General features: G+C 47.4%; 1 protein-coding gene across 4 annotated transcripts in view; it reads right to left on the bottom strand.

The window, feature by feature from the left end:
• Positions 1-26363, bottom strand: part of VEPH1 (ventricular zone expressed PH domain containing 1) — a 57261-nt gene extending 30898 nt beyond the window's left edge. The window contains exons 1-6 of one of the 4 annotated variants that reach the window (XM_088060806.1): positions 26297-26363; positions 20436-20490; positions 16381-16660; positions 15736-15951; positions 13319-13493; positions 8833-9002 (exon numbers count right to left, since the gene is read on the bottom strand). In XM_088060806.1, coding sequence (XP_087916932.1) covers positions 8833-9002; positions 13319-13493; positions 15736-15951; positions 16381-16518 — 699 coding nt within the window. In that variant the 5' untranslated portion in view covers positions 16519-16660; positions 20436-20490; positions 26297-26363. Of the gene's footprint in view, positions 1-387; positions 555-8832; positions 9003-13318; positions 13494-15735; positions 15952-16380; positions 16661-20435; positions 20491-22808; positions 22876-23078; positions 23115-26296 lie in introns of those variants that run through there. The other 3 variants (XM_005525133.2, XM_088060807.1, XM_088060808.1) reach the window with 3 other exon arrangements.
• Positions 26364-27327: the final 964 nt, after the last annotated feature.

Below are 27327 nucleotides of genomic sequence, written 5' to 3'. Positions count from 1 at the left end.
CATCTGTGGAAAAACACCCAGACACAGGGCATGAAACAACCCCTTCCTCTGTTCTTTTTTTTAAGGATTATCAGTTCTCATCAGTTCCTAAATCATGCTAATTGTCCTTGACGTGGATTTTAATACAGTTCATGTACACTGACAGGAACACAGTTATGGGAATTCACACCCAGCTGACAGAGGAAGAGCCAAAAACATTGGAGACAAATGGTTTAACCAAAACCTTTTGGTCCAGCAGAGTCTTTGCTCTGTTCTCCTTATGACTAGGTGGAGAATGGACTGGAATGAAAGAATTTACAGGGAACTAGCATAGGGAAGCACTGTGGGATTCCTCCCTCAGCGAGCCCTCAAAAGGAGGGGCAGGGAGATGTTCCTGGTGTGGTTTACCCCCAGTTCTCTCTTCCTGGCCACGGTGTGCAGGAGCCTGAGGAGGTGGAGCTGCTCGGACGGGTCCAGCTGGGCCAGGGGTGCCACCAGCTCCCGCAGGCGGGCGCGGATCGGCTGCGGCCGCTTCTCGTAGAGCGCGGGCAGCACCCGCAGCAGCATCGAGTTCCCTGGGGACACAGCAGGGACAGGGAGCAGCTGTCAGCCAGTGCCCAGCACTGGGGACAGCCCCACAGCACCAGCACGCTCCTGGAGACACCAGTGCAACAATCACGGGACAGGTTGGGTGGGAGAGATGTTAAAGCTCATCTCGTTCCACCAAGTTGCTCCGAGCTGGCCTTGAAGGATCATTAGTACAAATCCAGGCAGGCATAAAACTGTAGAAAATTATATATTGGGCCAAGAAAGCAAGTAAATTATCAAAATGGAGCAAATCATTGCAGGCGTAACACGATTGTGTAAGAAAACCCCAATTAATTCCTATTAATTATCATTTTATTTCTGATTATCATGAGAACACTGCTTAATGAGCTTTCAGTTTTGGATGGTGCTCTGTTGAGTCCTAGGCCAAACTAAGTGTGATTTCAGTTAACAAAGAAACAAAAAGAAGAAAGAAGGAGAGAAATGACAAAGAAACAACAAAATCAACGAAAGACAAAAACTACAATTCTCCTTTGCCGAGGCTCAGATTTTCAAATTAAATAAGCATCATATGGAAGGAATAGTTGGTTAACAGAGAACTAAACATGCATTCAAACAGAAATAGTAAAGGATGCCATTTCCAGGAATAGAAAGGAGCCAGAGAGAGCCAACTGCAGACAGACAGAGATATATGCTAAACCCTCTCTCACACGTTTTTTTAAGATGTCTGTGCATAATTCAATTTGAAGCCCAGGCTCATACCAAAATATATAACTTCACATCGCAGTACATGCCTGCCTCAATGGATTTAAGTTTCACTTGAACAACATATGGAAAACATCTGCCTATTGCAACCTAGTATGGCTCCTTTTCGTAAACCCTTGGAAGTCCTCACGGCCTCTTTGGGTTTGGTTTCCAAGAGGAATCAGCTCTCTGGCCTGCTGCTCTCCCTCCCGTTTACATCTGAGCCGGGTGACTTGGGAAGATAAGCAGATCTGTTCATGGATGGTAGGAAAAGGATATTTGGGTTCAGACTGGAGCACGTGGGGCCCTTGCCAGGTACAGAAATGCACCCCAGAACACGGCTGGGTCTCACAGCCTCCCCCCGAGGCAGGAAACGAGCACAGCTCTGAGCCCAGCAGCTCGTAATCATCCCCGAGGGTCCTGATCCTTCACAGGAGGGGCTCTCCACTGCAGCCAGCCACACTTCTGCACCTTATCCTGCTTGGACAATCCCTGGCTGCTTCCCGAAGGCTGCTCTGAGCCCCCCGTGCAGCCCCAGCACTGCCAAAGGCCAAGTCAGACCCCACTCACACCCCACAGACACGGCAAGTTTGTTTTATTCTGTTCCACACAATCACAAAGGCCAGGGGCAGAGATTTGCTGATGAATCACCCTGAAACGATGAGCAAACTGCTCCATTCTGGACATTTCCTAACCACGTTCCCTGGGCTCTTCCTGATGCTCCCAGTGGATGTGGATAAAAAATGTCACCACTAACGTTCCATGGCATTGATGCCAAGCACCAATTCCCCCAGAGGAAGAACCTGGAGATCAGGGAAAGGTTCTTCCCCCACAGGGTGGAATAAGCACTGGAAAAGCTCCCCAAGGCTGCCAGAGCTCCAGAAGGTTTTGGACAGCGCTCCCAGGGATGCCCAGGGTGGGATTGTTGGGGGGTCTGGGCAGGGCCAGGAGCTGGACTGGAGGATCCTTGGGGGTCCTTTCAAACTCAGGGTACTCAATGATAAAAAAGGTGAGAGGATGGATTCACTGGAACTTTTCTCACGTCATAGTTCGAAATTGAAACATTTTGTACTGAATACACCAAAAATTATTTTCTCTCTGGATGACATCATGCTTCCAGCACTAAGTCCTTTCTTTGCACTTGCCCTTGCTTAGTTTGCACTGGAATTTTTCTGCCCACATGGAGCAGAGCCCTTAAACTCCAGTCAAATTTCAGCAACGATTGCAAAAGATGAAATTCCCGTATTCCTGGACAGGCAAATTTCCTGTCAGCTCTAGAAGTGTGATGGGAAGGGATCCAAGAGGCAGTAACAAAAATAACAGCTTCAAGCAAGGAAAGACACCGACCTGAGCCATGCTATTGCCTAAGCTGGGATGTCAGGGATAGGAAGGGATCTGGAAAGGAAGACTGATTATTTAGTCTGGCAAACGAGCGTTTGGAGCGTGGGGTGTATCAGAGGAGTGATGCAATCACAGATGATGGACTGCAGCCACCAAACCTCTCTGAACAAAAAATACTTTGTGCTAGCGCAGCTTTGGGCAGTTTCCTGCAGCAAACACTGCTGGGCTGATATTCCCTAACCAAGATAAATGAAAAGCAAAAGTAATCAGAGCAACCCCCTCCCTCTGCAGTGAGATTGAAGTGACCTCACTGACATGGAATTGCTTTTAAGTGAAGAACCTGTGTGCACACATGTAAATAATCCCAGATATCCCAGTTTGGGTCTGTTCTTCAGAGACCTCAAGAAAGGTCAGCAGGCACAACCCAGTTGGCCATATTCTGGTCTTTTCATGTTTGAGGTAGCAATGGATACTCAGAGCTGTTTGTCACACCTTTATGGGCTCCGAGGGGAGCTCTCCAACCCCCTGATTCCCAGGGGTGATATCAGGAATTCTGAATAATTCACTTTTCCCCAGTCTTGCATCACCTGCCTCAATCTAAACTAAGAGCCTGAAAATGTTTGTTGAGTGAGAATGGAAAAAACACCCTACCCAAATACCTAAATGGTTTCCTTCCCTCTTCCTTCCATGACCCCCAATACTTTCCAGATTAGATTTTCTCACCCTTCCCAAGCTGGGAATGACACAATTCCAGCACAAAGTGTCCCACAGCTGGGGACACACCATGGCAGCACATGAGCCAGGGTGGGACCCCAGAGCCATAGCTGGGTGATGCCAGCCCTGCACCCACTCCTGGAAAAAGGAATTTCCCGAGCTCCAGCTCTGCCCCTGCCAGCATCACAGAGAGCTGGGGAAGAACAGGGGCGCTGGAGCTCACTGCTGTGTCCCCTGGAAGACGGGCTTTCACTCCAAAGGGAGTTTCCAAAGAAAAAAGCCCAAGCACCAAGGCTAATTCTCCCCCCAGGAGGACTCGGGTTTGGCACATACCTACTTGAAAATTATGGAATCATCTTAGCTTGGAAAGGAGCTCTAGGTCAGAGTCCAACCTGTGCCCGATCCCCACCTTGTCCCCACCACCCTCCCAGGGAGGAATTCCCAAGGCACGGGTACTGCAGGGTGGTGTAAGCAAAACCAGAGACACAAAGGGAAAGGGAACACAGATTCCAAGTTAGATGTAATTGCAGGAGGGGTTTTTTGCTGTTCTCTGGATATTTCATAGCCAATACATAATTTGTGTGAGATCACCCCTAATCTCACTTAAGCAAAGCATCTCTGGCATGAGTAATGACCTGTTGAACCTATAAGATAACAGAATTTTAACCAGATTAATACCAGTAAGACTTAGACTAAATTAATGTTTCATCCAAAAGCACTTTGTTTTGCTTTTTCAAAGGTAAAACACAACTCTGATTGTGCAGCTGCAGATTTACAGTTCCCAAACCTGGCTACAGCACTAACAGATTATCCAGGGAGTAATGGTGGTGTAAGTGCTAATTAGGGCTGGAAAAGCAGAGCCCTGACAAGCTGTTAGAACTCCTTAAGAGCTCTCCTTTATTGCTTAAAGCAATAAACTGTTGGTACATAATAGAATTTATTATACAGCAGTGCCTGACTCTCCAAAAACGCTAAACGGGACACGTGGATCCGAACCAGCTCCGGCTATGTTTATTTTCCTCCCAATCCCCTCCAGAGCCCTGGCACACACCGAGCACAAAGCCAATTTGCAGGGAACGCTTTCTTTCCCACAAATGACACAAAGCAGCCCAGGCCGAGCGCTGCCCGTCCCTGGGGCGAGCCCGGCTCTCTCTCGGCCACTCAGAGCATCCCTGGGGCAGAGCCGGGGCTGGGATGGAGCCGCCCGCCCCTTCCCGTCCCGGCCAAAAGGCGCAGCAGCAGCGCTGCGCTCCCAGAGCCTCCCGGCTCATTCATTCGGGCTCCGCAGCTCCTCCCGCACCGAGGATCCCGGCTCTGGGCAGCCCCAGCTCCCGGGAGCAGCCGGGACAATGCCCCGAGAATTCCTGTCCCTGCTCACCCTGCTCTGCGCCTGCAGCGCTGCCGGCTCTGCCCTGGATGAAGAGGATGACTACGAGCTCATGTACGTGAACCTGGATAACGAAATCGAAGGTCCGGCCCCTGCCGCTGAGGAGGGTGAGTAAATTTAAAGTGAATTTGGGTGAAGCTGCTGCCTAGCTCTTGTAAGAGTTATTACTGAGAACATGATTTACCTTTTTCCGAGGGGAAAGCTCATGTAGGTTATTCCGGGCAATAATGGCTCGGATGGGGTGCCTTGGACTGTGCTTTAGGCTCTTTATTTCTCAGTTTTCCTGCAAAAAGCTGTTGCTGTCCCAGCGGTTTAGGATCTCTGTAATCACACCCCTGCCCTGTTTGTGCTCATACAGAGGGGAAGGCACTGGCCCCAGCAGGGCAGGGGCTGGACCAGACTGTCTGTAAGGTCCTTTCCAACCCAAACCGGTCTGTGAATCCACGATTCTGTGGCAGTCTGGAGGACACAAAGAGCACAGAGCCAGATTTTGCCCAACACTCCCGTTTCAAACTCGGTACCAAAGAACAGCGACATCTGTACCTTCCCTTCCAGCTGCTTCATGTGACTGCCAGCAGGAGCACAGCAAGTGGGACAAGCTGTTCATCATGCTGGAGAACTCGCAGATGAAGGAGAACATGATGCTGCAGGCTCTGGATGAGCTGCCCAGGCTGGAGCTGCAGACCCTGAAGGCAGAGCTGAGCCAGCTCGCCACCACCCTGGCGGGCACCTTCACCTCTGTCACCTCCCATGTGGTGAGCCAGGTGGAGCAGGCGCTGGTGAGGAGCAGGGAGCAGGCTGAGGAAGGCAGGAGGCTGCAGGAGATGGAGCAAGGGAAGGTTCTGGAGCACGTCCTGCAGCTGAGCCACAACGTGTCCGTGCGGCTGGGCTGGCTGGAGAGCGCCTGGCGCAGCAGGGCCCAACAGCAGCTGCAGGAAACAGCTCTGGAGCAGGACAAAGCCAGGGCCAGCACAGGGAACAATCTCATCCTCAACTCCGTGTGGAAGGAGCTGCAGCAGACCCGGGCTGAGCTGAGGGTGTCGCAGCAGTGGGCAGCTCAGCACCTGCTGCCAGCAGGTAAGGCCAGGGGGAGAGCTCTGGGGAGGGCACTCCCAACAGGGACCCCCAAAACACCTCCTGGGCACCTCCTTCTCCAACAACTCCAAGCCCCAGGAGCAGCAGGGCAGCTTTGAACAGGCTGTGAGAGAAGGGGGGAACGCCAGAAGTTGTGGGAAAATAGGCAGTGAGATTTTTCAAATGTGGGATCAAAGAAAGGTTTCATCAAAGTCCTTGTGCAGGGCAGAGCCAGCCAGGATCCAACCTCCTCCAGGCTCTCCAAGATCAAAGCCATTGTCAGAGAACAACAAATGTATTTTAGACATCCAGATTATGTTCTCTCACCCTTTGCCTTCCCAGCTGGTCACTCCTATGCGTTTGCACAAATCATGGAGCTTTCTTGTTTTGCTGCATGTTCCCACTCCTTCCTCTTCCCACGTTAACTCCTGGGATGTCATCTCCAGGAGCTGGGTGTGCTGCTGCCAGCCAGCCAAGCACACTCCCAGGGCAGGGAGGGCACATTCCCCGTGGAACTGTTGTGCCCTGAATATTCCCACTGGCACAGAGAAATCACTAACCCGTGCTGCTGTTTGGGGGATTTTCCTCCTTCCAAAACATTTGCACTGCTCAGTGAGGTGGCCACAGGAAGGTGGGCTCAAATCCTCAAATCCCAGCCCAGCTTTTTGGTGCAGTGACACCCCAAAAAGCAGCGGCTTGGGTGTGGCAGAGCAGCCCCTCATTTGTGTGAGATGTGGGTGCAGAATTAGTGAGTGTGATACAAACTGTGCTGAATTCACCTGTGAGCTGTCACTGCCCGGCTCTAACTGCTGCTTAATGGCTCTGTTCTCCAAAAATACAAATTATTGCAACTTAAACCTCCCCAAAATGTACCCCCGCAGGGTGGGTGTGTAGGAAGGAGGGGGTGCAGCATCACCAGGGAGCAGAAGGGAGCAGTAATTGCCACAGCAAAGGCAACGACACAGCCACAACATCATTTCCATCAAAGCTTTTACAGCCTAACCCGAACCCATCCCTTCATGTGGGGCACACACTCAGCTTTAGAAGTAAATTGTTTTCACTGCTTTATCACAACACCTCAAATCTTTGTGTGCTGGGAGGAGATCTTTGAGCATATTCCTGTTTTTCCTCAAGCACAAACCTTGCAGAGATCTCATTCCTTATCTCTGTACCCCAGGCAGCCTCAGCAGCTACTCTGAACTAGGTGAGAGCAACAAACTCGACCTGCATTGAGGATCATCAGTGGAAATTCAGTTTCTTTCCACTGGTTCCCACATGATTTTACACAAAACAACCATACTTGTAAATTTAAAGGCTACATTTTAAGTACTTCCAGAGTATCTCTCTGTTTTTGGTTTGTTTTTTTTTTTTTTTCTCCAAGGGAATTTTTAGCAACTGACTTTAATTTCTCACATCTTGACTTACTGCCAGCCGTACTCTTGAGGGATTTTCTAATCACACTTTTTTTGTTCTTCACTGAGGCTGGTTTTAATTTTGTTTAGGCTTTGATAATAGAGCCTGAAAGCCTGCTAATTAAAAGCTTTTTCACAATAGTGCTCCTAAGTAGCATTTTAAGGAGAATCCCCAGCAGTTGCTCACTGACCCTGCCCTTCCTCAAAAGGGTCAGTGGGAGATGGAAAATCTGCTCAAAGCTGGAGGGAAGCAGCCCATGAAATCCTGCAGCAGCTCGGTCCTGGAGGGCACAAAGAGTCCTTCATTCCCCGGAGCAGAAATTTCCACACACGTTTTAGACATTTCAGATCCTCCAGCTTCTTTAAACAGGAAATGAAGCAGCTTAATTGGAGAAGGGGCTGCTTGTTCCCTCCTGTCACCTTGGATATTAACTTAGGTACAAGTAGGGAACAGCCCAGAAACCACCAGAAATGTCCTGGCTTTCCTGATCACCAGTTGCTTTCCCAAATTGCACAAGTTTCTGTGAGTGGATTTAACTAATCTAATTTCTATTATCAACACTTTGATTAATTGGACACGAGAGAAGAGCTGGTTTAAAAGTATCACTTGTCTCATCATTTCCCCCATTTAAGCTGTGCCCATGAAAGCTCCTGACCAAAAACTCCTAAAGGCAGGGCCAGCAAAGGGAGTCGTGTAAATTAAAGAAGCAAGCCCATCTCAGCATGTTCCTGCCAATATTTTCTGCTTGCCCTGATGTCCCTTTATCCCTGGCACAGCCTCCCTCCATCCTGGGCACGGCACAGTGTCCCAGCCTGATGTTTGAGGGGATCCCTGACCCCCTCCTCAGCACTCTTGGGATTTTCACCACTCCACACATGGAGGATAAAAGAACAATTCAGTGGTTCTGAGGGAGGGTTACCCCATTACCTGGCAGAATTAGCCAATGTCAAGAGCTGAAATGGTCCCTCTCTCCCAGGAGGTGGTGCTCCATCCAGCCCAGCTCCCCAAAGGAAGCAGCAGGGCAGACAGGCTGCGTTAACCCTTCGGATCCCTTTGGATGTCACAGGACTGTACAGTGCCCCCTGTGCAGGCAGGGGAGAGCCAAGAGATTCCTGCAGCTGGGTTATCCTTTGCCACAGTGTCCAGCAATTCCTCCATCAGCTCTGACAGCTCCTTCAGATCATCCTGGGGTCAGTTCCTGCATCCCACTGGATGAGCTGAGCTCTCAGCTCCCTTTGGGAAGCCTGGAAGCGAGCACTGGGTCAGGCATTGGGACAGGCTGCCCGGAGGAGAGATGGAGTCCCCATCCCTGCAAGTGCTCAAAAATGGGTGCATGAGGCACTTGAGGGCCTGGTTTAGAACACGGTGGTGCTGGGCTGGCACTTCACAGAATTACAGAATGGTTTGGGGTGAAGGGATCTTAAAAATCATCATGTTCCAATCCCACCTGCCATGGCAGGGACACCTTTCCCCATCCCAGGGTGCTCCAAGCCTCGTCCAGCCTGGCCTTGGGCACTGCCAGGGGTGGGGCAGCCACATCTTGGTGATCACAGAGGTCTTTCCTGACCTTAATGATTCCACGCAAAGTCAAAGGTCCCGACTGCACACATACAAATAAACCGGTTCTTATTTACCTGACAATCTTCTAAACCTTTCCAGGCTGTGAAACCGCAATCCTCTTCCCCATGCGCTCCAGGAAGATCTTTGGGAGTGTCCACCCCACCTCTGGGATGACCCTGAGCTCCTTCACTGCCTGCATCTGGCTCAAGGTGACCGAGGCCTTGGACAAAACCATCGTCTTCTCCTACGGAACCAAGTTCAACCCGTATGAAATCCAGCTGTACCTGAGCCGGGACTCGGCCGTGCTCGCCGTGGGGGGTGCCCAGCACAAGTTAGCTGCCAGAAATGTGGTTATTCCAGGGAAGTGGCTCCACCTTTGTGGCACCTGGAGCTCGGAGAACGGATCTGCAGCCCTGTGGGCGCAGGGACAGCTGGCAGCCAGCGCCTGGGACGTGGCCGGAGCTCACACCATCCCCGACGGGGGCATCCTGCAGCTGGGGCAGGAGAAGAACGGCTGCTGCGTGGGAGGGGGCTTTGATGAAGCTCTGGCCTTCTCGGGGAAGCTGACTGGCTTTAACCTGTGGGACCGGGTGCTCAGCCCCGCCGAGGTGACGGCTCAGGGCGTGGGGGACGCCTGTGGCACCCGGGGCAACGTGGTGGGCTGGGGGGTGACGGAGGTGCTGCCCTACGGAGGAGCCCAGTACGTGTCCTAGAGCCCGGGGTCTGCACAGGGAACGGATTTCACAGAGCTGAACATCAACATTACACCAGCCAGAGCTGCAGGAGACCCTGCCTCTGGAATCCCCATGGAACATCAGCGCTGCAAGTTCACAGAACGAGGAACTGTGGAGATGGGATTGAGCTCTGCCTGCTGTCCTGGAAAAAGCCTGGAAACACATCCACACATCAGGGTGTGCCATTGGAAAAGCTGTTCCTGGGCTCAGGCAGCCCTGTCTCCCCAGGGCAGGGTTTTCTGATGTATAAAGGGAGGGTCACCGTGGACATTCAGCAGCCAAATCCCTGCTGAGGAAAATCTGTCCTGGCTCTGCAAAACAGAGCAGCTGTGGCTGTCCCTGGATCCCTGGCAGTGCCCAAGGCCAGGCTGGACACTGGGGCTTGGAGCAGCCTGGGACAGTGGGAGGTGTCCCTGCCATGGCAAGGGTGACACTGGATGAGCTTTAAGGTCCTTCCAACCCAAACCATTCCAGGCTCCTCCAATCCTTGACTTCTACAGTGTTCATGTGAATTTTACAGAGGAACCACCCAAGTCAAGAAATATGTTGTCTGTTAATCCTTGTTAGTAATGTGTAGACTCTAAGAAAGCTAGTTCCTTGTTTAAAGCATTATTTATGCCAAGGATTGATATAAAAATAATATTCCCCATCATAATCTGATGTTACATTGGGAGGGAATGCAGCTGTATTATATTGTACATTGACTTTGTGATAATTTTATTGAAATTATTTTTGTAAAGTTGTTTTGTAAATAAAGATACTTTACTAGACCAAAACTCTCTATTCTTCTCATAAACCAAAATTCTGAGCCAAGTCCCAGGTGGGGATTTTCCATGTTTTGTATCCTGCAGTTTTAGCTGCTGATAGAGAAAACAGAAAGAGCAACATCTCACAGGAGCTGAGAGACCCCAGGCACAATCCTGTTCCTCTGGGGCCAGGTTTTAAGGTACATTTGGACTCGTTTGCTGCCCTCAGGGGGTTTGTACAAGATAAAATTGCTGCTCAGTGCCAGTGATTCTCTTCTCTCTCACACAAACTTATCCCAAATCCCCTAAAAGCCCAGGGCTGGATACAGAGCACAGCAGCAGCTGCAGAGAGCCAAGGAGCTGCTGCTGATTTTCATGTAGAAAACAGCACAGAGAATGATGAATACCCTGCTCACTAGCTATGTAACCATTTACAACAAGAACCATTACTTGCTACCTGTTGAAACCTCTGAACAAGTTATCAGTGAGGAATGTCTTATTCAAAGCAATTCCTATTTCCCCTGGAAGCAGCCCATCCTTCTTCTCTATTCCCTTGTTTCCCCGTCTCTCTCATTCTCTGCACATGTCCTAAGAAAACACTTTGACAAATTTCTTGACATGTTGCTGCTGCACTTCCTCCTGACCATGACAGATCCTTGCTGCCTGGATACAAAAGTAGCAAAAAAAGGTAAATTCCACTTTCCTGTGCCATTCAAGGCTCCATACCTAAAGTTACATGACCTGCTCCAAAGTTTTGGCAGCATTGCTTATTTAAGGGAAAAAGAATTGCTCTGATTGCTGGAATTTCTTCTCTTACCCTGCAATAAAAATGTATCTACGTTATACATGCTTGGCAATAAACTTGACAGAAATCCCTCACTAAGTAATATCTGCAAATAACCTTAGCTACAGAACAGTGAAATATTACCTCTGATCATCTCTGGCAGCCAAAACCCAGATCTTCAGAGTTACAGAAACACTCGGGGTCCCATCATTGTGCAAGGGCAAAACCACTCTCAAATCCTCCCTCTGCTCAGTGCCCTCGGTTAAGTGAAAACAAATGTCCACAAAATGCAGCAGGAAAAGGAAAATCCTCAGAAAGATCCCCAGAAATCCTTCCTGGCTGCTCCTCTTACTGCAGCTCATACCTGGAATGCTTTGTCTTGGAAGGAGCCTTCTCCTATCTCAGCTCAGGTTTGGCACGGGACCAAATTCAAAGCCAGGCTTTCCATCCTCACTGACTCAGCTGGAAAACTTCCCTCTTCCCTCATCACCTCCCAGGACCAGCAAAGCTCTCCCACAGCCCAGCACACTTCTCTCTTCCCTTCCTCACCCAACTCCGCTTTCCTTTGTCAACACTTTGGAAAAAGCATTTTGGGGGAATTTGGGCTCCAATTATGAAAAAGCCTCCGCAATCCTGCACTGCCACCCCAGATGAAGGAGGGAGGCTGAGCCACAGCCCAGCAGCACAGGATGCCTGGGCTCCTCTGGAAGGTGGAGCAGCCAAGGGACTCTCTGATTTCAGAGCAGAGCTGTTGCTGTCCCCTGGGAATGGGAATAAATCCGTGTGACCCCGGTGCTGATGGACGGTGTCAGCACCGTTCAGAGCCCACGCTCGCTGGGGCACAGCGCTCAAACCCTCTCTGAAGGGCTCTTTTTTAGCTATTGAGATAAGAACCTGCTTGTGCAGCCAAAGCCTTGCCCCAAGTAATGAAAAACTCCAGTTCCTCTCCATCATTTGTAGGCAAAGGGCCAAAGTTTGCTCAGCCTGGTGCCACGAGGCTGAGCCCTGTCTGCTCAGCCCCACAACACGGCTTTGTCTCCAAAATCTGCCTTGGAAATTCATCCTCAGCAGCTTCACCTCCTGCTCCTCCCTTCAGCAAACCCTCTCAGGGCAGCTCTCAGTCCTCAGCCTGCTGCAAACCCAGCTTCTCATGCCTGAAGCACCAATTATGTGCGCTGTAATTAAGTCACTACGCAAAACAAATCATTTTGCCTGTTCCGAGTGGCCCCTTCCAGGCTGGAATTCCCAAACCTGATATCCACAGCAACATCTGCTGGTGGAAGAACATAAATGCACAACTCGGTGCTGAAACCTTCCCTCGTGGGTGTGCATCACTTTTCCCAAAACCATGGAGATATTCATTATTTCTTTCTGTAACTACCCCACAGTGACAAGTGGCAATGAATAATGTTAGCACATTAGTAAGTATGAAGAGAATAAATTGATAAAATAATTTACAAATTTATAAAATAATTTACAAATTTATAAAATAATTTACAAATTTATAAAATAATTTACAAATTTATAAATATGGGATGCACACGTTTCATTTCAGGGCTTAATACCTTCATAACAATGTTATTTTAATAATTAGTTGTTGCTACTTGCTGCTCTTACCCCTACTCGAAGGAGAACACTGATTTTACCACTGCAGTAGCACTGTACTGCAACAAACACTGTGAACTTTATTACTCCAATTCAATTGGAGTTCCTTTTATAGAGGAATGAATATTTTTGGCTTTTTAAACCACAAAAAATAAAACTTAAAGAGATTAGCAACATTGTTCTATATAAAGCTAATAATGTAGGCAAAATGAAAGAACCACTACAAAGCTTTTATATCTTCCATCTGACTATTTCACCACAGAATGGGATTAATTTCATCCCCATTTCTCTTTTGGAGCCTTGCCAGTGACACAAGGAGGAAGGATAAGAGCTCCATGGCTGGTGCCTCACATCAGGGCTGATAATTTGGAGTCCATTAGCAGGAATATTAATGAGTACAGATGTATTTCCTGCCCTGTGGGTCAGCCAATCCATACCAAAACCTCCAGAGGTGCAGTAAATTCATAGATTCCTTGAGAAAGTCTGTTATTAGAATGTGATTAATACATTTGATCACATTTATAGATACTGCCACAGGTCTGCTTTATACAGCTGATATGATTTGTTTAATGGTTGGATTGATCCTGGAGTCTTTCCCACCCCTAATGATTGATTGATTCTATAAGAGAATGGTTCTATACATGCTCTGGTCACACAGCTGGACTAAAGCCAAGCTCTGGGCTGGGCCTACCTTGAAGGACACTCCTGAGGATGGTTTCTGTGTGCTCAGCCAGCAGCTCTGCCTCGGCGATGGCAGCCAAGGACAGGTAACTGGACATGTTCCTGCACAGCTCCTTATTCCCCCTCTGCAGGAACTTCACTGCCACTGGCACAGCCAAGGCCATCACTGGAGGCCGGTTGTAATTCTGCAAAAACGTGGGAGAAAAAATATTAATATTGTGCTGGGCAGAGTAGGGGAACCAAAGTCAGAGCAACAAGGGGGGAAAAAAGCAACAAACTTGTCAAGAAAGGTCATGTTTTGGTACCAGCACTGAAGGCAGGAGTCAAAGAAAGAGCAAATACAGAAATTTAAAACTACTGCAGCAGGAAATGTTAAGAATAGCCCCATCTTTGTCTTCTGCAGAAGGGCACTAACAAAATACGGGATGCATAAATATAAATCAATGTAAATAAAATATATAAGATATGAAGCACACCAAGGACATATTAACATTTCTAACAAGACATTTTGTGCTTGGTGCTTCCTGGCTGTATCCATCACCCCAGAGTACAGGAAACACCTTGGAGCAGCCTCTCCCAGTAACTGCACTGGCCACTTGCTCCCAGTGCAATAGCTTTAGTATTGATCATTAATTATCCCGTAATTGCTAAGATTTCAATTTTTTTTTTATTTAGATTCACAGAATCTCAGAATGTTTTGGGTTGGAAAGGTCCTTAAAGCTCACCCAGTGCCACCCCTGCCATGGCAGGGACACCTCCCACTGTCCCAGGCTGCTCCAAACCCATCCAGCCTGGCCTGGGACACTTCCAGGGATCCAGGGACAGCCCCAGCTGCCCTGGGAAACTCCAACCAATTCCTCTGAACACTGAGATTTCTCAGGAGTTCAAACCCCTCTTCCTAAAGTGCCTCCAAGCTTCTGGAATCTCAGGGTCCCTGAGTGTGCACTGGGGGTTTTGAATCAAGGTCAGAAAAGGTTTTCTGCTATTGTCTATACAGAAAACTTTGTGTACAAACCACACACATCCATTGCTGCTCAATCCCCAGAGCAGGACACATTTGTGTTCCCCATTCCCTCTGGAGCCTCCTTAACCAGCGCTGTGCCCTCCTGTCCACTCAGTTCTGAGCAGCTCTTTGAAACTGGAGCACATCCCCATTGCTGAAAATAATCCTGCAATGTGATTATGTCTAATTAGCAGCTGAAATCCCAGGCAACCCCTGGAACCCAGATGTTTCAGACAGCAACAGAGCAGTGCAAAGGAAGGCAGAGCAGACTTTCTGGACCTTCACTCTGGAGCAGCCCTGAATAGAACAAATTCAGATTGAGAAATCCCAAATCTGTTATTCCACAGAGTTTGAGGGGCTCTGAGGATTTTTCCTTGGAACAGAGACTTGCCAAGCAGTGGACACTCCCTTCCAGAGACCCCTGAAGAAGAAGGGGCTGCAGCCACCCCTTGGTGACAAGACAAATAATCCTGGCAGCTGCCACATGACCAAAAGCTGCATCTTTAATGAGAAAAGCTCTTCAAATAAATGGAGCTTTCTGCAGCAGCATGTTTAAATCAACATAATGCCTCGTTATGTTTGGCTGAGACACCACAGAGCAGGAGCCAAGTGCTGCTCCAAGTTATTGCTCTGCTACTCCACACAAAGAACGGGAAGATAAGGCTTGGCTCTGACTAGGATTTAAAAGATCTAAGAAAATTCCAAAGAACAATTCTATCTCCACCCCCCCCCTCCTTACAATAAAGATAAAATCCTCAGTTAAGAAAAAGGTTTGAATTCAGAGGGAAGGAGAAAGGTTTCATCTGTTCCATGATAAACATCAGGGCAGGAAGGCACACTTAGAAAATGTGGAGGTGACAATGAAGAGCAGATTTCAATAAAGTGATACAGTGATGGTTGCAAACCTTGGGGACCTCCCTGCTGCTGATATCAACAGAGACCTGTCTGAGATCCAGCCCAGCTGGCAGATATTCATTATTGTTCCAACTGTCCCCCACATCTGCTGGAAAACCTCATTTTATACCTCTTTTATTTTTTTTGTTTTTAATGCAAAGGAACTTGCCAATAAAAGCTCTGCTTTAGGGAGCAGCAAATGTGATTTTGTAACTTAGCTGTGGCTGCCTCATCCCTGGCAGTGTCCCAGGCCAGGTTGGATGGGTTTGGAGCCCCTGGGACAGTGGGAGGTGTCCCTGCCATGGCAGGGGTGGCACTAGAGGGGCTTTAAGGTCCTTCCACCCCAAACCATCCCAGGATTCTGTGAGTTACCCCAACAACCTCAAGAGAGGAGGAATCAGAACAGTGCAATTCCCCAGGCTCCTACTTTTAAACATAACCACCCAAAAGGAGAGTTACAAAAGCTTTTTAACAACTAAAACCAAACAGGCAACGAGAGCAGAGCCCTGCTGCTTCCAGCCCAGCTCTACCTGCAGGATACAGCTCATGATGTCAGATGCAATTTTGGCATGTGGGGCATCCTCATCTTTTCCAGAGGGCTTCAGGTTGTGCTCCAGACACGATTCCCAGAGAGCCACCAGGGCTTTCCCGTGCTTTTCAATGGATGCAGTCTCCCTGATGGCCGTGGTGATGCGGGTGATGCAGATCTCCACCACGGCCTGGTCGTTGTCATTGCTCTGGTAGTCCTGGGGCACAGCAGAACACATCTGCCAGTCAGCTGGATTGCCAGGACCCCACAAAATTAACTTTTTGTAACAGTCCAGTGTCCATTTTTCCACGTCCACCTTTACAACAAATGTTCAGCATGATAAAACTCTGGAATTTGTCATCCCACAGGTCTTAATTCTCATTACTGGGAAGGTATGGACCCCTATAATCTCATATAATCTTTAATTTGCTTTAAATAACTATTCAATAAAAAACTATTGTAAAGATGAACTTGAAATATCTTTGAAGCTGGTGGGAACTGCATTTTGCCAGCACATTTTGAATTATTATGCTTTGCTCTTCAAGTCTTATCAGAAATGTAAATTGTTTATATTCCCCCCCCCCCCCTTATTTATACAATATAATCTTGTAAAAAAATAAATTATTAAGGACACTGTTTCACTCACTGCAGCTGAACTAATGATTCTGATCTGTTCAAGAGCTTCAGAGAGGCTTCCTTCAATCTCAGCATCCTCCAGGGAGAAGAGATCCCCTGCTCGGGACAGGTCCTTCTGTGCCAGAACCAGCCCGAAGAGCTGATGCATGGCCCTGCTCAGCCACCTCTGCAGGCACCACGGGCATGCAGCGCTCAGCTGGGGACAGAACAGGAACAATCCTGCCCAGGACAGATCAGTTTAATATGGAGGATAAATCTGGGCTGTATTTCAAGGCTTCCTTGGCCCCAGCCTAAAAGAAAACAATAACAAAAAAACAGAAAAATGAAGAAAAGTCAGCAAATGTATTGATTGACATATTCCAGTTTAGCAAAGATTTTTAAACGTGTGTGAAAGCGTCAGACACGACCCCCCAAGCCAGGGATATCCTTGGGCACAATCATGAACTGTGTGAATTTCTATTAAGTAGCCTAAAATTAGATTAAAAAATCCATAATAAGTGAACCCAAGGTTTTCTTCCTTTCTCTGCACGTTACCTGAGCAGGCTGGTGCCTGGACCAGCTGCTGAGGGTTCCAAACCCCTCTCCCTGGTCAGGAGAAGAGCTCCAGGAGGAGGAGGAGGGTGAAGCCTCTTCCTTTGTTTTCTGGGTTGTTGTGTCTTGACTCCAGAAAAACATTATTAGCAAGATTGAAAAGACAACAAGCTTTGTTTAGACAAAAACTGTCACTTTTGTTGCCAAAATGATCCCTAGGGTCTTTTAAACTCCTGTAAAACAAAGCCTTGGCTGAGGAACGGAGCAGAGGCTGAGCCAGGCAGGGCTCACACTTTGGGAAGTCCTAAAGCTCTGCTTAGGTCCCACGTGGCTTCACTCTGGGTGTCAGCTCCTCTGGATTCTTCTCTGGAGTTGACAAAGCTACAAGGTATATCACTTATAGTTATTAGTTTAGATATGGAGTACCCTTAATCCCTATTTTATTCTCTTTTTCAGGGGGAAAATATAAAAAAAAGTGAAATTTAATCATAGAATCACAGAGCATTAAAGGGTTGGGAGGGACCTTTGAGCCCATCCAGTCCCAACCCCCTGGCATAGGCAGGGCCACCTCCCACCAGCCCAGGTGCCCAAGGCCTTTCCCAGCCTGGCTTTGATCATTGCCAAGGTTGGGGCATCCACAGGAGGAGAAAAACCAAGGCAGAGCACTGAGAACATTCTGGAACTCCTTGGAACGATCTCCATTGTAATAGGCAGCACATTACACTTGTTAATGGCGCTGTTTTAATTTCCCCGACTCTATCAACACTCCAAATTCCATCAGGCAGAAGCAGAAAGGAGCTGAGATTGCAAATCCCGAGGCACAAATCGCCCACCTGAACCACAGGGGTGGTGGGAACTCAGATTCTCTCACCCTACTCACACTCAGCCATCCCAAGACTAAAAACAAAAGTTCAGAAAGCCCCAGACAGATTTTTTTACCTGCTCGGGATCCCCCCAGGCCATCCTTAGGGATGGGGCCAGGTGCTCTGGGGACAAAGCTGCCCCTTTCCTCCTCTTCCCCCGGGCAGCATCCAGGGCCAGCAGAACAGGCAGGGATCCCGCAGCTGGAAATTGTGGTACCACGGGGAAGGCATCCCAGGAATGCAGAATAAAGCAGCCTAAAAGTTACCCATGGCTCCGTCAGGTGACTGCAGGAACCCAAATGCAGGGAGGCCTTATCTCTGAATGAGCTGCTCTGTTTCCAGGGCAAAACACAAAGCCTGCTCCACTTGAGGGAAGTTGTTTTTAATAGAGGAAACAGAACTCTCTGTGTTAGTGGAAAGCTATCCTTCCCTGGGAAGGAGGGGAAACAGCCCTCAGTAAACTCACACTGCTTGAAAGAAAGAGAACAAGTGAGCAGCCTCGCTGGAGAGGAGATTTCCTGGCCAAAGGAATAAATGCTGTCGTTCTGCAGACTTTACACCAGCACAAAAGAGGGTCTGAGGTTTGCCTTGGCTTTTAACACGAGCCTCAGGAGCAGCACAACAAAATGTGCCCACATCAGGCAGAAAAGTGCTCCAGGAAGGAAGGTCTGCTGAGCCCTCCCTTTCTGAAACACAGCAGCCCCTTCTGCAGAGGCTGAGCTTCATCATCCTCCCGGCTCCCTTCCAGCTCAGGATATTCCCTGACCCTTGGGAATATCACTGGCCTTCTGCAAGTGATCCTCCCCTGGGTGTGCTCCTGCACAGGAGCTTCTCAGAGGTCCTGAGCTCTACCTGAACAGAGAATTTGATGTGAGTTTTTATAGACAACACCCAGGATAATGCAGAAAAGCATTTATTTATTGTGAGCTCTTGGAAATGGAATTATAGCAAATCCCCTTAATGCTTCCATTGTGTAACAGTGCTGGAAATACTTTCCTTGCATCAGCATTAAAGAGAATTGTTCCTTAAGCATTTCCTCACTCACTACAAGATTTGCGATTAATAGGCAGCAGGCACTGAGCAAGAGGGAAAACAAATTATGTGTCTTATAAAATGCCATTTTTAAATTTTCTTTTTTTAAAGGGTCAAGCTGGGCAATAAAATTGCTTCAGGGTGTAGTTCCTGAGGTGTCTCATCACCTTGAATCTACATCAGCTTGGCTCCACACCACCCATCAGTTTTCTCACTTGCTGTATTTGTGCCCCATGCACAGAAGGAGTGGAAAAGGCAAAGTTGGTCCATCCTGCCTGGATCCCCCTGGCACTGCATCAGAGGGGATTCACAGCAGGAATTTGCACCTTTCCAAAGCCAGAACAACGTGGGGAACAAAGCAGGAACTCCAGCACTTGGAACAAACTTCATTGTTATGCAGGAAAAACCCCTCGGTTTACAACACAAACCACTTGCAGTGGTTCTGGTGCAGTCCCACATTGATTCCAAGGTTTGATCTGATTTTCAACACCTCCTTTCCCTTTTCATGGCAAGCTGAAAGAGCCACCCTTTCCCTGGGACCTTGAAGCTGCTCCCCTCCAAGGGGAGTCTCTCCACTTGCTGCAGGCACAGCATTCTTACCAAAGCTCCTTATCAGAAGCAATCAGAATAAAAGCCAGCCTGACAGGTTTCAGAGCTTGAAGCTACTCAATTGGTGTGTTTGCAAAATAATTCCCCCAATAATAGAAGATTAACAATAAAAATTCCATGTAAAAGGGCAGTTGGACCTACAGGCATCCAAAAGCCAATTGAACTTGAGCTGAAAGGCTGAGCCTTGCAGTTTCATCAGGAGCTCAGCTTCTGCAGAATGACATTAGAAGGACAGGAAAAAAAATCTCTTTTAAACCAAAGAGGAAGGGAGAGGATAATTTTTTTATATATATTTACAATGAAGGGAATTCTACAAGAAAATAATTTCCTTAACTTCCAAAAGACTTGAAAAGTAAATCCAGTTGCTTGTTTTTCTGGGTGCTATCCCACTGAAAACAGAAACACAACCTTCAAACAATCGTGCTGTGACATTTTTTATCTAGTTTTTATCTAGTTCTGTGCTACACAACATCCACCAGGAAAGCCTTCACTCTGGTTAAGGAATTTCAGGGAGCTCAGGAGTTCATGTAAATCCTTTAGAGGATTTTCTGGTTTCTCCCTTGCTGGAGCTGCAGCGAGGACAGGGATGCTCCCAGCCCAGCCCAGGGAGGGTTCCCAAGGAAATCCAGTTAATTACCAGAGTCCCTCTCCTCTGGGATCCCAGTTTTCCATGGGCACCACACCATGATTCTCTCCAAATGCTGCAGCACAAATCCCACAGGGAATTTCTTATTCCCCACGGGAGGGCTGAGCCACCACAGGTGCCAAAGCTCTTTGCTCAGCACAAAGCCACGCTCATTTTCTGAAATCTTCAAAAATCTAAGAGGCACAGAATGAGCATCTGGCTCAAAAATATAACTTAAAGTGTCCAGCAAATTCCATGGGAGAGGAAAGTGATCTGGGAATTCCCTGGCACTGGAGAGACTCGTTTTAAAGGACTGGGAGCTGTTTTATTGTGGTCATCTTGGGCACAACAGAGCCCAGAGCTTGGAGTAACCTTGAAAAGGAAACCAAAAGTCCCTTTCCTTACCTCGCAGCTGTGTTGCCATGCTCAGCTCATGGATCACACAGAGTGCTTTGGATGCCTTGGATGAAAGGGGGGAAACAGAAGGAAAATAGTGTTAGTGATTCTTTCCCTTTCCAGACTGTAAAATCCCCCTCAGGACTCCTCCAGGAATGATTGGTTTGCACCAAACAGGGTTTAATCCTCAGGACCTGGGCCCTTAAAGGCCAAACACAGCAGGTTTGGATTTCCATGCTCTGCAGATAAACATTTACAACAACTGCATATTTATTTTTAGTTTCCTTCTCCATGAATAGCAGGAAGATTATTCTAATCTTCAAAGAAAAAATCTAAATTTCATGTAGAATTCCATTCTGTTGAAATTATTTGTCCCCATCTTACAAGAAAAAATTTTGTGGAATTTCTGTCTCAAAGAGTTACAGAAGTTTGTAATATTGCCAATATTGCTGCTGGATACTTCCTTTCCCCACTTGCACTGACCCAGGGAAAAAAAAAAGCCTGGATACATTTCCCAAGAACATCCACATATGCAACTTATGAACAGAATATTACAAGATATTTCAGAGAACCTTTCCCCTCTGTCTTGCACTAATCAAAATTTACTTTACTTTTATGCTTAAGCATTCTTTCAAAACTTGGAAATAAAGTTCTCACATTTTTCAGTGAAAGAAAAGGATTAAAGATTATATTGAGACAGCATCATTTTCACACAGGGTGAATAGACTACAGCAGTTCCCATGGGATCAGCTGCATATATTTAAAATCTTCCCACAAGACAACCATTGTTTCCTATGAGCCTCTCTCTTTTTGTCTGTCAGGACATGTTTCCACACTTCACATACCTTGAAACCCCATGGATGCTGAGCTGAACCGGACGATGAAATGATAAATTATGAAGTTTAATAATTAATTTTAACCCCTAAAATTAATTTGAGGGGTTAAAACTAGTTTTTACTAATGAAACACCTTGCTGGAGTGCTGGGAGCTGAGTGGCTCTCAGCATCCAGCTCTTGGACACGAGGAACCTGAGTCCCTATGGACACATTGTCCCTCCACTGCAGGACAATCAGGAATTACAGAGCCTTTTAAGAGATCTCTCCCACCAGAATTCCAGGGCTGGAAGGCAGTTCAGGCTCCTTCCAGATTTGTGAATATTCTCCCCTGTGATGAACTGGTTTAATCAGCAGCTTTATGGGGCAGAATCTGCCTGAACTGAGGCAATTTTGGCTGCACAGCCTGTGCAAAGGCACTGCTGCAGAGGAGTAAGAATGTACTTAGGAGCTTCTACTGCTGCAAACAGACAACTTGATCAATTTTTTAATATAAATAAATTATTTGATTATCTGGGTGCTGTCAAGACAGTTTTCTCTGATTGTCAATCCAGAAGAAACCGTATTTGGCAGCTGGTTCAGCACACACTGATACTTTATATAACACTTCATAAGACTTAGCATTTTTAACATCAGCAAGGCAGATTTGTAAGAATTCCATGTTTAAATGTCTCTGTGATATCAAAATATTAGGCTAAACTAAACAACACAGTGCTAAAATGGAATCAATGGCTTCATAACAAACACCAATTCCATCACTGTCACAATGATGCTGTCAAAAGCTGCTCATTTTCAAGGGCTGCTTAATGAGCTTTTAGGTCTGTGAGTTATCTTCAAAACCGCAGTGATGTTACAGAAAAAGAATCTGGTTTAAAATTTTACAAAGGGAATAATGGGTATTTCTGTCCAAAGAGAGTGAAGGAGGAAATGGGGCAGAGCATGAGGGTCAGAATACAGGAACCCTATCATGAAAAATGCCACTCTGCCAGGGAAAATTGGACTAGAGCAGTAAATAAATGCAAAAAAATCACTGAACCTCAAAGTCTCCTGAAGCAGCAGTCACCAGACAAGCACTGAATGTCCTGAAGTTCCTCCCAGGTACCTGGCAATCCACCCCAGGGTCTCTCCAGCTGGTGATTTAATGGGACCAGCAGCTCCCTGGTGTGCCAGGGTTCCCCCAAAGCAAGGCTGGAGCCCAGGGACAAAGTTTCCCCAAGCACAGGGAGGGGAAGGAGACAGCTGAGCCCCAGGAGGATCCAGGGGTGCTGCAGGTTCATGTCCCACACACAAACACTGCTTTTCCCTTCCCTGGCACCTCCAGCCAGCTCACTGCACCTCTCACAGGCATCACTGTAATACATTCCTACATCTCATACCCACTGCTCCTGCAGTCAGAGAAAGCCAGGCACAGCCACGCTGTTAACGACCACACTCCCTCCAAATCCTCCTCCATTATTTAACACCCAGCCCTGCTCCTCAACTCCCCTCCTCCCAGTAATTTATTCATTATTCAAACTGTTACATGAACACATATTTAAGTTATTCATACCTCTCAGAAGCGAGACCTCGGAAGAAACATGAATAATTGATGGCAAATTGAGGCTCTTTAGAGAAATTGGGATGGGCTCCATCCCAGCTGCCAGTGCCCCTTCCATCCCCCTGGCTCTGGTATGTGAGCGAGGCTGCTCAGCCCTGTCAACCCGACCGTACCGGCTATTCAGTTACCCTGGAGTTGTCATGTGGAATCAAGCAAACAAATATCTTCTCTCCCTCTGCCCCAACCCCGGTGCTGGAAAACACATCAGGAATAATTCCTCACCCAGCTTAACTCGGGCAGCAGCTCGAGTGAAAGTGCTCCCAGCTCGATACGGAATTTGAATTCGTTAAAAGGATTTATCAACAGCCAGTGGTTACATTCAGTTAATTAATAACCTGCTTAAGAGTAACAAGGAAATTGCAGAAGTTAATATTACTTGTGGGGCCTCTTCTGGAAGGCTGGAGCCTGCCAGTGCCTCTGGAGGAACTGGATCCAAAGGAAAAGTCAGGGCAGAGCAGGACACTGAGGAAATGCAGCCTTTCAGCTGACACTTGTGGCATCTCAGCAGCTCCTGAACCTCAGCCAGCCCTTCCCAAGGGACCTGCCCAGGTGGGACCCGTGCCCAGGACCTTCCTGAGCACCTCCAGAGCTTGGCAGCTGTAACAGAAATCATCTCCAAAGCATTCCAGAGGCATTCCACACGCACCTGATCCTTCCCCATCCAGCATGTCCATCCTTTCCCCCTTAACTTCCCTCTGACAAATGAATTCTGGGTTCCCACCAAGCCAAGCTTAACTAAAACCGACCCCGTGGAACCGAGCCTGGCTGTGTCCTCCTCTCCTGGGAGAGCACAGGGGCAAACCCCCACAGGGAGTGTCCCAGCAAGGACATTTTTCTAATAGCAGCCAAAGAAATATCAAAGGAACCAACTGGGAACAGCCAAGTGTAAGGTCAAGCACCCTTGGGAAGCTGCTGGGAGAAAGGAAAGCCTGTTTGCCCAAAGATAATGAGGAGAAACATTAGTACAACTCTTGTTAGGGCTTCTCTAATAATGAAGGAGTTTATAAATTATAGTTTTTTTAAAACATCTGCTCCCTAGAATACACAGGCAGTCACAGAGGTCCTCAGTTTTGATGGCAATTCCTCCTAATGGCTTTTTTGCTCCACAGCCTGGGCAATCAAATACAAAATTAATGGGGGGTGAACACATTCTTTTAACGATGTTAAAGTTGTTGTTGTTGTTGTTCTTTAAGGGAAATCCAATTGTGTGTTTCCTACATCTTCCTTTTAGCTCAGGAAGGACAGGAACACAGCTGGCTTCTTTCCCACTTCTATGGGACTGTAAAAAAACCTGGTGAGATGATGGCAGGGCAGAAATGTTCTCACTCTGAAATTCTAAACAAGAGATTTTAATATAATAAATTTCACAGGGCAGGGTGGTCTGACTAGGAGAGCCCAGACTGGGGGTTGGATTTTATTTCTGCATCTGATAACGATTTTATTCATTGCACAGCAGGAATTCAGAGCTTCCTTTGCTCACCATGAACCTAATTTTGACTTCTAATAGCAGCCAAAATCACCCAGAGACTGTGGATTCACCAGGCTAGACTGGGCTGGGAGCAACCTGGGATAGTGGAAGATGCTCATGGCAGGGGGTGGAACAAGATGAGCTTTAAAGTCTTTGCTGTAATAATAAGACAAACTAAGATATCGTGGTAATAAGGCAAAAAAGTTCACACACATCTTTCACCAGCTGAATAAAGAGAATTTACCTTATTAAAATAGGTTTTTTCAGCATCCTGGAAAAAAATAAATTGGTTTTGATTTTTATTACAACAGCTACAATGAATGACGCCCTTTTTCAGCAAAGCCCTGGAAATATTTATTTTGTTAGATTTTTAAAAACAAACATCTTGTTAGGGAAGAGACAGGCTATTGTTCTCCCTCCGACTAATTGGGGAAAAGCAACAGAATATTCCATATTCATTACATTTCACCAAAATGACTCATGTTATCTTCCACCCAGACAAAGTGTTTTAATTTTAATAACGACAATGCCGACAGCTACAATACTGTTCTTGCAGAAGTTTGCTTGTAAATAATTAACAATTGTTGTATAATGACAGAGGGGGGGGCTGATAGCTCTATGAATTTCACAGTCAGGCTGGAGTCTCTTTAATTTCGGGTATTCATAAGAACCCACTCCCATCCTATAATAAAAGGCTAATGGCAAAATCAGGTTTATGTCCCTGCAGCCTGTCCCAGTGCCAAAATCCTGTTGCATGCCAGGAATCAGCCATGGAAAACCAAGGAGAACTGTGCAGGACTCACAGATCACACCTCCAGTGGGTTTCAGTTTGGCTAATAATTGTCTGGGTTTGAGGCTGAAGTCTGGGATGGGATAAATAAAGTTCCAAATCCTGCTCTGTGCTGGGGTGGCCTTGGCAGGGGACAGATCCAGGACAGGGCACCACTTATTAATGGCCTTTAAATACATGCACTCCAAGGCTGGCCAAGCAGGACATGAATGTTCTCCTAATCCACTCATATTCTTAAAAGCAGGAAACATTCCCCTGCCTGTGATGGAATCAGCCAGGACACAAACACCTCGAGAACCATGTAAAGTTTCCCTTATTTCCGTACCAAATCTTGCTAATTCTCCAGTTACCGTGTACCAGCCACAGTCACAGCCCCTGCTGACATTCAAAGGGCTTTTCCCTGAATAAAACTCTGGGATTCTGAGCCAGGTCCTGGAGGAGCTGAACACTGCCCAGGCCTGGTTCTGCTGTTTGGGTTTGCAGTGGGTATTGCCCCGTGCAATGCTCATTAACAGCTGCCCTGCTCCAAAGGCTCATTTGCATCACACACCCAACATCTGCTGCACCATCCTGCTGATAAAGTTTATCACGAATAGGGAAACTCTGCATACTCATTTCTTTATAACCACTGCTGGTTCAGAGAGGTCTCCAAAACACTCACAAGCAATAAATAAAGTCACCCCAGCCTCCCTTTGGACAAACTCAAACACACCCAGCCTTGTTTTTACATCCCCACACATTCACATTTCACATCTCAGGTAACATTTTCATGAATCACCTGCATCATTTCCCCACTGAACGCATATTTTCTTACTTCAGGCATCTCCTCCCACTGGCTTTGCTTTCCACGGAGAGGGTTTCCTTAACTGAGCTGCGTAGTTTATGAACTGTGCTAACTGAGCTGCAAAACTGCGGGGCTTTCAGACCCTGAACCCAACCCAACATCGAGCGCTGGGTCGGTGCCACTGGAGCTGCAGCTCTGCAAGCTGAGGAGCTCTTTAACAGCTCTGCACTCCTGACATTCATGTTTTCCCCACTTTGCAATACCCCGAGGGGTCAAAAGCTGCATTCGGCTCGCTCGAGTTCTTTTAAGGAGAGCCAGGACAAACGAACCAAGCTGCTGCTGACAGCCCAAGGAACCTCCATGCTCCATCCCTGAGAGCAGCAGTGAGGAAAACTCACCCAGGAGAGCAAAACCGGCTACTCCACACAGAAAAAAACCTGCCCGGCTACAGGGACTGCTCCAAGCACGCTGCCAGAGCCTGGGGAGGAGGCAGGAGCCTTTAAAAGGGTCCTGGAAGCAGAAAGGAGGAGCGGTATTGATGGGTAACCGAGAGGATCTGCCGCTCCCAGCTGCCCGAGTTAACAGCTCAGCGATCAGGGCAGACACCGCGTCTGGAGCTCGGCATCCAGCTGTTTCTCACCCTAATTAAGTCTATAGGCTAACAGGGATTATTAATATTAATCACCCAGCTTCTGAAGCTGCTAATGAAACCAGCTAATCCATAGCAGTGAAAATGAACACGGGGATTTGTGCTGAGCTACACGGGAGAGAAGCAGTACCTGCTCTACAAAGTGCTCACGCCTTGCTCGTGAGCTTCTCCTCCTGGCTACGGAGAAACGCCTCAGAAAGGCCCTAAAAACCCTAAAACACCTGCTGAATAAGCTTTATATCATTAATGCTGCACCCCAGAGGAGCACAGGGCTTTGGAAGGGGAACAGGCTCCCAGCAGAACCTCATTTCACTACGGCAGCAGAACTAAGCAGCAGCACACACTCGGGAGCTGAGGGAAACCAGGAAGGGGAAAAAAGGAGGCAGCACCTCACAAGAAACGATATTTAAATTAATTAACACCAGCAGTGATGTGGAAATGGCTTGGCAGGCAAGGTTTTGTTTGCTAGATTTGTAGAATTCTTTGTATAAATAAGTGTGAAACTGTAGAATGTTGGATTGGAAAATCCTCGAGTTTACCAAACCTGTTGAGGCAAGAGCTGCCAGGCCCAGGCTCACCTGATGTTTGTCCTGATGTTGCTTCCCTAAGCAAAGCTTTTCAACACCCTACAATTAGGAAATTACTCATTAGCCAGAGATTTTTCCATTAGGAGCAGAGGACACCACATCACTGGTTTGTTCCAGTGTCTGAATTAATGATTCTTTGCTCTCTCAAATGTTTCCATTTGAAGGAAATGTCTCTATTTTCATCTCTTTCTCA

The sequence above is a fragment of the Pseudopodoces humilis genome, chromosome 11, assembly GCF_049639895.1.
Source record: "Pseudopodoces humilis isolate 2021_Gansu_Grassland_sample_001 chromosome 11, ASM4963989v1, whole genome shotgun sequence".
NCBI classification, from domain to species: domain Eukaryota; kingdom Metazoa; phylum Chordata; class Aves; order Passeriformes; family Paridae; genus Pseudopodoces; species Pseudopodoces humilis.
This window is presented reverse-complemented; position numbering and strand designations above follow the sequence as displayed.